Here is a 12,742-nt window from a genome sequence, read left to right on the forward strand (position 1 = left end):
TATTATAATGCATTTAATACTATACACAGATGCATGTTATGTAGATGTGATGGGATGCAAAATCACAAAACACAGTATCTAGAAAAACACTAGAAACACAGTACACAATAGAGAATTGTTTGTTTACTCTCATGATCATGTGGCTGACTAGGAGCTGTGGCTTGCCACCAATGCCCAATATTACAAAACAGTATCACACAGCATATTGCTAGCCCAGCAGAAGATCCTATTTAAAAATTCAAAGTATGGTTTCTATTGAATGTGCCTCACTTTTGCACCATCGTAAAGTTGAAAAATTGTAAGTTGAATCATTGTAAGTTGGGAATATATAATAGTTTTTCTCTTGCTGTTTTCAGTTCAATTATAATGCATCCAAGTGCAGATCTCTTTGAGTTTATCCTACTTGGAGTTCATTGAGTTTCTTGGATGTGTACATTAATGTTTTTCATCAAATTTGGGAAGTTTAAAACAATTATTTCTTTAAATATTTTACTGGGTTTCTTTCTCTCTTCTTCTGAGACTCCTATCATACATATGTTAGTACATTTGATACTATCCTACATGTTTCTGAAGCCTGTTCATTTTTCCTCACTTTTTTTTCATTTTGTTCCTCAAACTAGATAATCTTGATTGATTTTCTGTTTCTCTCTTCTGTTGGATCAAATCTTTTGCTAAGTCTCTCTATGATTTACTTACGTTTTCAACTCGGGAATTTCTATTTGGTTCTTATTTATGCATAATTTCTCTTTGTTGATATTGTCTTTAATTCATTACAGTCATAATTTATTTTTACAACTTTTATTCCTTTGAACATTCTTATAATATTTGATGTGTATTCTTTGTCTGCTAAGTCCAACATCTGAACCACCTCAGAGACAGTTTGTACTGACTTCTTTTTCTTGTATATGGGCCACACTTTCTTCTTTCTTTGCATTTCTCATAATGTTTTGTTGAAAATGAAACATTTTAAATAATACATTGTGTCTTTTCTGGATTCTGATTCTTCCACCCTCAGGAGTTGTTACTGTTCTCTGTTTTTTGATTATTACTTTTCAGGACCATTAAAATAGATTCTATCTTTTTGGGAATGTGCAGCCACTGAAGTCAATACTTACTTATTTTTCATTATTTTCTTCATTTTTAAGCCTGGCTTCCAAGGAGTCACCCTGGGTCATCATGATTGGGAAGGGTTTTCCTTAAATATCTAGAACCAGTAAGGCTCCCACACTTTGTTGAGGAAACCTGGAGGTGGATTGGATCATACTTTCAAAGTTCAAGCAGTTTACAACCTGCTTTGACTTTCACTTTCTGCTTGTGTAAGAACTCATGGTGAGCCAGGAACCAGTAGATAACTGAGGCCATTTATGATCTCTCCTGAGCATGTGAACACTTTCAGATCTCCAGGACTATATCAGACTTGTCAAAGCCCAATATCATTGCACAAATGTATCTTTTATATTTTTGGCTGTAATGTTGTTTGTCCCAACCAATATTGCTGCGTTTGGTAGCTATGATGTTAGTCTTTTCCAGTTGTTTGCCACCAATATCATTATTGTTGACTACAATGTCCCTGAACTTTTACTTGCATCTCCAAATCAAATCAACTACCTCCTGGGGCAGGAAGACTGTTAGCCTTAATGTCTATGAAGCCATGGGAGTAAGGAAGGGAAGAGAGGAGAATGGGAGTAGTCATAATATAAATGCTACAAACCCCACTTTTCTAACCAAAGTGCAATTCTTTTTTTAATAAATGCTTTCAATTTGTTGTATGCCTTTGGTTAATTTCCAAGTTTTTAAATGGTTGTTGACTGTTCTGCCAGTTTTGCCACTTTTTGGAGGTGAGAATTTTCCAATGTCCTCACTCTGCCATTCTGGAAGTCCCACTTTCTAATAAAATTTTAAAAGGGTTAAGATATCTTCTAGCTATGTATCCAGACAGGTGTCACTCAGAAGTCAAAAGTTGTTAACTATACATTACATTCTTTTTTATTATGTCTAACAATAATAATCAAAGCATTTAATTCTAAGAGAGAAATACAGAATTAGCCTGATTTTGTTTCTTGCCTGGCAGTCAAAAAAACTTAAAATTTTCCAAAATTTTTTTAGCAATTGTACCTTAATTTTTAGCAATATGAAAGAGGTTATAACTATTAGTTTCTGTATTGCTAAAATAGGTACATGGACAATTTAGATAAAAATAAAAATTAAATAAAAATCTGAATTAAATGTAGTCAATTATAAGAATGGTTCATGATTTGAAAAAAAGATAAACACTTGATAAATAGAAACAAGTAAAAGAATTCTGATTTTATACAGTGCATTCATTTTATGAAGAATTAAACTAATATAATAAAAAGCACAATTCATAAATGTACATATACATATGTATATATGTGTATATATGCTTATATTATATTATAACAAAGATCTCTCAAAAAATTAAGGAGGGAGAGACTCACTTTGCCTAGGATTATAGGGTAAGGTTTGGCAAACAGTTTTTTAGGAACAGAGAAGTGACAGAACATGTCAAGTAGAGAGATTAGCATCTACAATGGTATAGAACTATAAAAGTATCTAAAGCATCCAGAAAGTGGCTGGAATGTGGAGGAGATAGGAATAAGATTTTGAAGAAATGAGGTAGGAAAATTCAGTTGATGCTATTCTGAAGAGTCTTGAAAGTCCCATTAAAAGGGTGTGAAATTCATCTACTAGGTAATCTGGGAAATGACTTGATAAAATTTATATGTGAGAAATACAATTCTTTATGCAAATAAAGAATGAAGTTATAAATAACAGAAGAGAAAATAAATTGAAAGTGGAATCATTATTTAGAAATTGGCATTTTTTACTCCATGATGTCTATATTATAGGCCTTGTTTCTCACTTAAAGAAACAGAGTTCTTCTCCATTTGATATTGAAATGAGATATTTTCCATGAAGTACAATGTTGTGGTATATTTGTTAACTTGTAGAGTTCTCTTCTGAGTCATTTAAATATAATAAAAAGATAATATTCATACCTGTATGCTATCTCATTAAATGACTTATTTATTTCTGCAGGGGAAAAAATAAACACAAAATAATATAAAGTTAAAATTAAAAGAAATAGAAGGAAAATACCTGGTACCACTCTCTGACATTAGCCAAGTTCTTGGCAAAGACACTTAGGTAAGGGAAGCCCTACTTTCCATATCTCTAAATTGAATAGGTTAATTAAAAGACTTCAAAAGTCCCACCCAGATTTAAGTTGAACATTTTATAGTTATTTTCTTAAGTTCACTATTAGAAAAGTATACAGATCAACTTATTTGACTTGTTCACATAAAGTATTTTACTTTACCCGAATAGCAGCAAATAAATCCTTTATACCACTTCCGAATTTCTGATCTTTAAGCATGCTGTCAAACAAATGAGGCTGTTTACGTTTCCCAGCTTTCATCCTTGCTGTACCTATATATGTTAACAAGTAAAAGAATCTTCTGGCATATTCAAATAATTGAAACACATACATGAAACATACATACACACTCTAATAAGCCCAGTTGGCCCTGGAATGGCAAGTGAGATGTTCTTGAACAACTTAAGGTCAATCCAGTTAATTAAAAGACACATTCTTCTAAAACAGTGCTGTCCTTTAAGAACATTCTGTGATAATGAAAATTTTCCATATCTACACTGTCCAATACTGTAGATGCTAGCTACCTGTGGCTACTAAATACTAAGTACTTGAAATGTAGCTCCTGTAACTATTTTTCAGTGTTCGCAAAATAAATTTATTAAAATTTAATAAAATTTATTTAAAATTTAATAAACAGTAAAAATGTATTAAAAGATTTTTAAATATATATAAATTGTAAAAATTTAATAAAAATAAATTTAATAAAAATTTAATAAATTTTTAAAGACAACTTATAAATTCTAGATATAAAGTATTTTTTAAATGAAATAATGAAAAGCAAAAATACATATTAATGAATTCTGATACATAAATAAAATAATATTTGGCTGTAATACTGCTTCATTTGTTCAAATAACACTAGCACATGATAGAGTATCTCTATGACAGACCACTACAAGTACAAGAGTCATATTCTCAGAGAAATGTTGTACTGACATGCTCTGAGAATGAGGCCGGGGGCAGGGAGTGGACTACTATCCTTTAGTTTAATGAATTATATTTTTATAGTCACCTGGTATATTGGTTGGAAAGCATGACAATGGTATTGATGTAGACCATGCAATAAGAGTGGTAATAAGAAAATAAATCCACCAAGTCGACAGCCATTGTGGATAACCATCATCTTCAGTGCTTTAATAGAGAAAAATGAAAAATTTCAGCTTTGGGTATTTTATTACAACAGAGCTATCATCACAGAGAGAGAGAGAAGAAAAAAAAATCTGTTAATTTGTCACTATTGTTTGTGTTGTTCAAAGGGAGCGGTTGTCTCTTCTCTAATTATGTGCTTCCCTTTTGTCTTACAGGATCCTAAATTTTTCCCTTTTCCTTCTTTTCCCTGGCACCACTCAGATAGCAAAGGTTGTTTGTCCCTGTTTAACTTTTTTTTCCACCAGAAGCTATGTATTTGGAATACTACCTTTCAATCTTACCTCTCCTTTGAAATCATTCCTGACCCTTTAAATCAAGCACCTAAACCTTTATGGCAAGCCTCATCCTTCAAGTTGCACAGCTGACCTTTTATATGGCATCTGACCCTTTAAATCACAGATACATTGAAAGCCCTTTCTTCTAGTCCTTTCTCTGAACTCTCAACTTTAGTGTGAATTTATCCTTGGAATGATCATTCCCAATCACCTGTAAGACTCTGTGCTAGCCTCTCTGTCCTCTGCCTTCCCTGCAGTTTTTCTTGGTCTGCTTTTGCTGAGGCCATGATTTTGTGGAAAATTTGCATAGTTGTGAAGTTATTTTGTATCATTTAAGAAGGAGATTGGGGGAACTGGTTACTACACAAATGCCATTGTCTTTAGCTCCACACATATTTAAGACCTTCTCCAACAGCCATTGTGGGAAAATGCCCACATCCATAGCAACCACAGTTTTGGAGGTGCTGACTTCTCACCAGTAGCCCTATTATAAACTAAAACCTGGTGGGTAGCTTGATTATAGGCCTTGTCATTAATAGAATGTGGAGAATGTTCCCAGTCTTACTCACTGATGAGAAAACTCTTTATTCACTGCTAGCATTACTCAGGAATACAAATTCCAACTTGCAATGACATAGGGTTACAATCTTGACTTCCATTCTCCACTTGTCATATATATCTGAATATGCTACACCCAGGAGTGTCAGCTCCAGATTACACTAAGGCTACATGTTGCCTCATTGATAATTTAATATTCATATTCAGAAGTTTTCTTCTTTTCACTTTTGAACCCACGTCTATATTCTAACTATGTATGTTACATTACATATAGTATGATTATTACATATGTATATATAATTGTGTACCTACAAGAGCCAGAGAAACCAACTAAACAAACCATAAAATGTAAGCAAAGAATTTGATATATATAAAATTTGATATATATATTTGTATATATAAAAGACAAATTTAGAAACCAAATATGTTCCTCCTACTAGAAATAATTGATTCATAAATGGAATATACAAAGATTCCATGTACAATACTAACAAAATGTATGAAATTCCTAGGAATAAGCTTAATGGGATATGTTCAATAAAGAAAATAATAAAACTTTATTGAAGCACATAAAAGGAGAGCAGAGAAATAGAGTAACATAGCTTATTCTTGCATAAAAGACAACAATTATTCCCAACTTGATATATAAATTCAAACAATTCACCTAAAAATACTTTTATTATAATCTGAGATTATAAAATTTATCTGGTAGAGTGATTTTGTAAAAATAGTTTCTGGTATTTGATGAAGAATGATAATGAATGGAGACTTATCCAAGCAAATAGCAAATCATACAGTAAAGCTTTATTAATTAAAACATTGTAGTTTTGGCATGGGAATAGAAAAATATATGAAGAAACAGACTAGAGAGATAAGATACAAGAATAAAACCTATGGATATAGGGAAATTTAATTTATGATAAAGATGGTGTTTAATATCAGTTAAAAAAAAATCACACAGAATGATCCATAAATGTCATCAGTACAATAAGATATCCTTTTCAGGTAAAAATAGAAGCTTGGCCTATGCTCATATTACATGCAAAAATAAACTGATATTGAGTATCTAAATATACAAAACACATTTACAAAGATACTGGAGAAAATATAGTCAAATATTTTAATAATTTTGTATTAAGAGCTTCTTAAGCAAGACAGGAAACTAAAATCTTCTGAAAGGAAAAATATACTGACATATTTTACTATATGAAAAGTTTTAAAGTTTGTATAATAAGAGATGCCATACACAAAGTTTAAAGACAGATTGGGAGAAATTATTTGTCATGTATCTAGCAGACAATTAATATCCATAATACATAAAGAAGTTTCATAAATCTATAAGAAATGAGCCAATATAAAAACAAGAAAGGAAACAAGCATCAAATTCAAACATAAGAAAATACATATGGCTAGCAGAGATATTGTATGAATCGTGGTCCTGACAACACACTCTCTCTGGGTAATTTAAGAATATATAATTTTAAAAAAGTACTATTTAAGTGATGTGAGGAGAGTTTAAAGAAATCTGTGTAGGAAGAGGTGGAACCCTGGGTCTAGCAACAGCAGAGAGCCATACCACCTCCAGGCCTGAAGAGACAAGAGGAGACAGAGGTTAAGCAAACCTAAGGCCATGTAAGAGAAGACATGGCCTTTATTAAAGAGATACAGCCAAACCATTGAGACTCAGCAGGGAAGGAAAGGTAAGAACAATATCCAGATCTCGCTTTCCTCATGCCCTCAGATCTCTTTCCAGTGCCCTACCCAAGCCAAGCCTAAAAGGAACCAGAATCTATTATTGCCCATTGATGTTGTCCATATGGGTCAATCTCCTTAGGTACAGAGCAGGTTGAAGAAAAGTAGAGAGTGAAACTGTAGCAACAGAAGATATCCAACATAATCCATCACCTTGGTGCCTAAGAATGATTGCTCCTTGCTGGGCAAAAAAAAAATTCTTGGATGAAAAATGTTCTTAGGATATACTATATCTCATTAGTTACAATAGTTAATATAATCATGGGGTTATATTAATTCCATTATATTCTCAACTGAAATCTAAAACACTGTTGTAGAAGAAGTTGTTGGTTTCCCATTTATATTACCTTGGCTTGGCATTCATCATTCCCATACACACCAAATGAATAGCTCTGAATGGCAAGGACTCTATGGTTGGCCGAGAGGTCAGAGGGCAGTGCCGAAATACCCTAGTTAATATTTACCCCAAGAGCATCCCTCAACCAATGATACCAGGATTTCCTGGATATATATCCCAACTTCTTTAAACGGCTGTTGGGATAACTCTGAGTTATATCTATACTGTCCCCCAGAGTTCTCTGGTGGGGATGAGCCCTAATTTCCCCAAGCAATAAAATGCTCAATATAATGAACATTTTATTGTCTTCTCATCCTTACCTTCCCTTGCTCACTTCCCCACTATCCTATCATACTTCCTGGAATCATCTCTCAAATAAATAGTGTACACTCATATCTTTGTCCCAAGTTCTGCTTCTGTGGGAACCCAACCTAAGATAGTTACTATCACCAGAGCTCATCATACGATCTGACAGAAGAAAACGTAGAAGAAAATTAACATAAAACCTTGTTCTCATTGTTCCTGTCTCATTAGCTAGTAACAGGTCTAACTTTACCATCAAATCTGCCTTCTTTCACCACCTGTTCGGCTAGTGCCTTGGTTAGAAAGAATACTTCACCTGGTGGGGTGACCGAAACCTTGATTCCTGTAAGATCTGAGCCTTACTGGTATTGTCTTTAATGAGATGAGGAAGTCATCCATTAAAGAGAACTACTAATCTTTCCCCAGCGACACTCTGCCCGATGCCTCAAGGCTGAGCAGTCCAGGAGGTCTGCACACTCTGATGGCGCTGCTCAAGAGGGTGTAGATGCCCAGAGAAGGGGCCTGTTTCCCCATGAGCAGCCCCTCTGACCCAAGCCAGCTGGAAGCTAAGAAAATAAATGAATAAATAAATAATAAATAATAAAGAAATAAATAATAAATAGATGATAGATAGATAGATAGATAGATAGATAGATAGATAGATAGATAGATAGATAGATAGATAGATAGATAGATAGAACTACTAGGCAAACAGAATACTGAGAACCAAGTAAATCCCTTGAATTTCAAACAAGTCATCCTTGTCTCTGTTATATAGCAGCAGCCCATTTGCTTTCTATCAGTAACTGAGATAATTCACACTGGTTACTATTGAGATTCCCTTTCACTACACATTGATTCAGAATCATTACGATCTCAAAATGACTGAGAATATTATATTTCCTAATGTATCTAAATCATACTGCATTGGGAGTAAGGACCTCCAAAACCATCAAGGTCAAGTCTGCAGGGAATGAAAGCAAAAATTCATCCAGTGGAATATTTCATGTAAAAGTGAGAACCCCTTCCACCCCACCCACCCCTTGGTTCCCAGACCTACACATCCAGGCAATGGGGGAGATAGCATCATATATAGGTGGTTGGATCAACATAAGATCCTATAATGGATCTTACAGACAGTAACCCAGCTTCAAAGATTGATATCACCATAACGGCTAAGGGCACCAAGCCATTACACCATTCTATCAAGCCAGCTGTTCCAGAATAATCAAGTACAGAGTAAAACCAGTGCATTCTGTAATTATTATACTGTCATACTTTGTCTACAATATATTTCCTAGTTGGAGGCAATATTATATGAGATACCACGGGGATGATTAAGGCTTTTGTAAGTCTGTGAATGGCGGTGCTAGCAGAAGCACTGTAGGAAGAGAAGAAAAATGCCTGCCTATGTCTTTCTCTGTAAAGACAAATCATTGTCCCCTTTATGTTAAAAGAAGGCAAATGTAATCAACCTGACAACAGATGGCCAGCTTGTCTCCCAAGGAATGCATCATATCAGGGACTCAAGATTGCCTCCACTGTTGACCAGATGGATAATCAGCAACAGCAATATTAAAATACTGGTGAATATTCTTGATGAGAGATTGTCCTTGGTGAGAAGGAATCTACGGTGTCACATCTATGCAAAGTCACGATTCCTGTTACCATGGACATTTTTTTACATGGGCCCATTGAGGAAGAACTGGGGTGGTTAAATAAAAAGGAAGAGAGAGAGAGAGAGGCTGAATGACATTAATAGGATGGGTCATGTTGTCCAAATGATTTGAGACCCTCCTCCAAAGTAAATACCCCTTTCATGTGACCATTCCAAGATATTTATTGACATGTTCTCCTATCACTTATTTTCCAATCTTGTTCTAAGTCTCTGACTACTGAAACAAGCTGGTAACTATAAATTAGAATAGATTCATACCTCAGGCCATCTTTCTTTCTATATTAAGTGGACAACCAGCCTGTAGTTCTACTCACTAGAAGGAATTCCTGTGTTTCAGGGCCCCTACTAAGTGAAGCTAAAATGTAGTGGCCATGCCTTTTCAAAAATTCATACCCTTAAATGTTTCCTTTTCCTTAGAAATGGTCTCTAGTACTGTTAAAAGAAGCCATATGACCCAGAAGTCTTTATGATCACTTTTATCATAGAAATGATTACTGCTACAGCCACTTAATGTCCCAAAACCTTGCTCTCCCCTGACCTTAATCACATTCCACACAGTTTTAGTCACAATGCCCAATTTAACCCCAGGAAGAATATTATTTGTGCACACAAATATGCAACTTACTTCTGGAATCCTATTGCTACTCCAGATACTACTCCTAGTATCAGTGAGGATCCTGGTAGGAAACAGATAATATACTCACACTACATAATTTGATGAGAGTGTAATAAGGGACTTTCTAATGGTGTGGGCAGAGTTCAAGCAAATGAACAAGGCATAGTACAAAATTCTGGGGCTAGCAACAGTAGCAAGCTATTACCATAGACCTGAATATCAACTGGTACAGTGCTTAATAGATGGAGAGAACAGCTCGATGAGAGCTGTGGCCTTTAGAAGAAGGATCCAGACAATATGAGTACAACCCTTAGGAAGAAGCTGAGAGGGTAAAGGCCCTCGCCTTAATTTACTCCTGCCTTCTCATCTGTTGGTGCCTCTCACTGGCCAAACCCAGCTGAAATCCACAGTGCAGAGGAGTATAATGAGGCTGTCAATACAGGTCAGCCTCCCTGAGCAGAGGGGGGTAGAGATTTTAGGAAGATGGAAAATGAATTTGGAGAGGCAAACAGAATATATTCAGCACAAACTTATTGCCTGATACCTTATCTGTTCCCCTTTATGATATTCGTCTAGCAGCTATGAAAACTTCACACAAGCCAGGTAAGAATTGATGTGAGGTGACAGAGGAGATACCAGAAGAACTTTCAGGTAGTATAGGTAGCAATAAATAACTATGGAACTAGTTGGCTAATTGGAAATAAACAACACGAGCTAGTTGACTTCTGTATCTCAGTTTCTATTAGTTCCACATTTATATAACCCCGAGTTTCAGAAATGGAGGGTGAATCTCTCTGTTTTCTTATAGCTCTTTAATTAACTAGAAAGGCAAGGAGTCACTGATGGTACTACCTCCCAGTACATAATTAAAACACAGCTTTTAAAATATATTTTTATATAGCAGAAAGAAGGAAATACTAAAAGATTAGAGAAGAAATACTGTAAGTGAAATAGAGAATAGAATAACAACAAAGAAGATCAACAAAACAAGGAGCTGAATTTTTAAAGGCTAACAAAACTGAAAAATCTTTAGCTAGACTAATTAAGAAAGAAAAAGATGAATAACAAAACTCAGAAATAAAAGGAGACATTACAACTGATGCTACAGAAATAAAAAGGATCATAAGAAACTGCTATGAATAATTATGTAAACAAATTAAATAACCTAGAAGAAATGGATAAATTTCTAGAAATATACAACCTACCAAGACTGTATCATTAAGAAATAAAATATCTGAACAAAGCTATAATTAGTAAGGAGATTGAATCAGAAATCAGAAGCCTCCCCCAAAAGAAAGGTTCAGTACTAGATGGATTCACTGGAGAAACCTACCAAACATTTAAGTAAGAATTAATAATAATCCTTCTCACACCTGCACCAGAGCCAGTATGCAATGCTGGGGGACTCCCAGCCTATGCCAGTGTGCACCACCCAGAGAGGCCTGAGAGGTGCCAGGCCCATGTGACCCAAGGCATCCATGCAAGAGCAGGTACGTGCCACTGTGGGACTCCCGGCCCAGGCCAGTCCCCACATTCCAGAGAGGCCCAAGCCTCCTGCCCACAGGCACCAAGGCAGCCATGCCAAATTGGCAGTCCCTGCAGGATCCTAGCCAGACATTTGGGTAGAACGAGTGGACCACAAAATCTCCTGCCACGATGACTAAACACCAAAGAAAAGATACCAGAAATGTAAAAAATCAAGAAAGTACAGCACCACCAAAGGGTAATAATAACTCTCAAGCTCTAGATCCTATAGAATAGGAAGTCCTTAAAATGACTAACAAAGAATTTCAAGCAACAATTCTTTTTTTTAATTTTTTTTAATTTTTGTCCTTTTGTGACCAGTAAGGGGATCACAACCCTTGGCTTGGTGTCGCCCGAACCGCGCTCAGCCAGTGAGCACACCGGCCATTCCTATATAGGATCCGAACCCGCGGCGGGAACGCCGCTGCGCTCCCAAGCGCTGGACTCACCCGAGTGCACCACGGGGCCGGCCCTCAAGCAACAATTCTAAGGAAACTAAATGAGATACAAGAAAACTCATTTAGACAACACAATGAAATGAGAAAAAGTATACAGGACCTGAAAGAAGAAATATACAAAGAAATCAATGCCCTGAAAAAGCATGTAGCAGAGCTCGCAGAGCTGAAGAATTCATTCAACAAAATAAAAAATACAACAGAGAGTTTAACCAGCAGGCTAGAACAAGCAGAAAAGAGAATTTCTGACCTTGAAGATGGGCTGTATGAAATAATATGGGCAGACAAAAAAAGAAAAGAGAATTAAAAACATTGAAGAAAATCTGGAAGAGATAACAGACAACCTTAGGCACTCAAATAACTGAATCATGGGTATTCTAGAAGGTGAGGAAAAAGGAAATGGCATTGAAAATATATTCAACAAAATAATGGCAGAAAACTTCCCACATATAGTGAAAGACACAGATCTTCAGATTCAGGAGGCTCAAGGATCCCCAAACATATTCAACCCAAAAAGGTCCTCTCCAAGACATGTTATAGTCAAATTGACAAAACTCAAAGACAAAGAGAGAATCTTAAAAGCTGCAAGAGAAAAGTGTAAAGTCACTTATAAGGGAGCGCCAATCAGACTAACATGAGACTTTTCATCACAAACCCTAAAAGCCAGAAAAGAATGAGATGATATATTCAAAATACTAAAAGACAGAGATTGCCAGCCAAGAATACTTTACCAGCAAAGCTATCCTTCTGAAACGAAGGACAAATAGCATATTTCTCAAACAAATACTATGGGAGTTCACCACCACATAACCAGCCTTACAAGAAATTCTAAAGGATATATTGGGTTTGGTACCTGAAAGACAACCACCACTGCCATAAATACTCAAGAAAAACTAAAACACACTAGTAAAATAAAA

General features: G+C 35.4%; 1 protein-coding gene across 1 annotated transcript in view; it reads right to left on the reverse strand.

Moving 5' to 3' along the window:
* The window catches only part of SLCO6A1 (solute carrier organic anion transporter family member 6A1), a 174,697-nt gene that overhangs the window by 137,249 nt on the left and 24,706 nt on the right, over positions 1-12,742 (reverse strand). Inside the window, exons 5-6 of the mRNA XM_063087614.1 lie at positions 4,191-4,309; positions 3,341-3,450 (exon numbers count right to left, since the gene is read on the reverse strand). Coding sequence (XP_062943684.1) covers positions 3,341-3,450; positions 4,191-4,309 — 229 coding nt within the window. The remainder of the gene's footprint in view (positions 1-3,340; positions 3,451-4,190; positions 4,310-12,742) is intronic.

The sequence above is a fragment of the Cynocephalus volans genome, chromosome 2 (genome assembly GCF_027409185.1).
Source record: "Cynocephalus volans isolate mCynVol1 chromosome 2, mCynVol1.pri, whole genome shotgun sequence".
Lineage (NCBI taxonomy): Eukaryota > Metazoa > Chordata > Mammalia > Dermoptera > Cynocephalidae > Cynocephalus > Cynocephalus volans.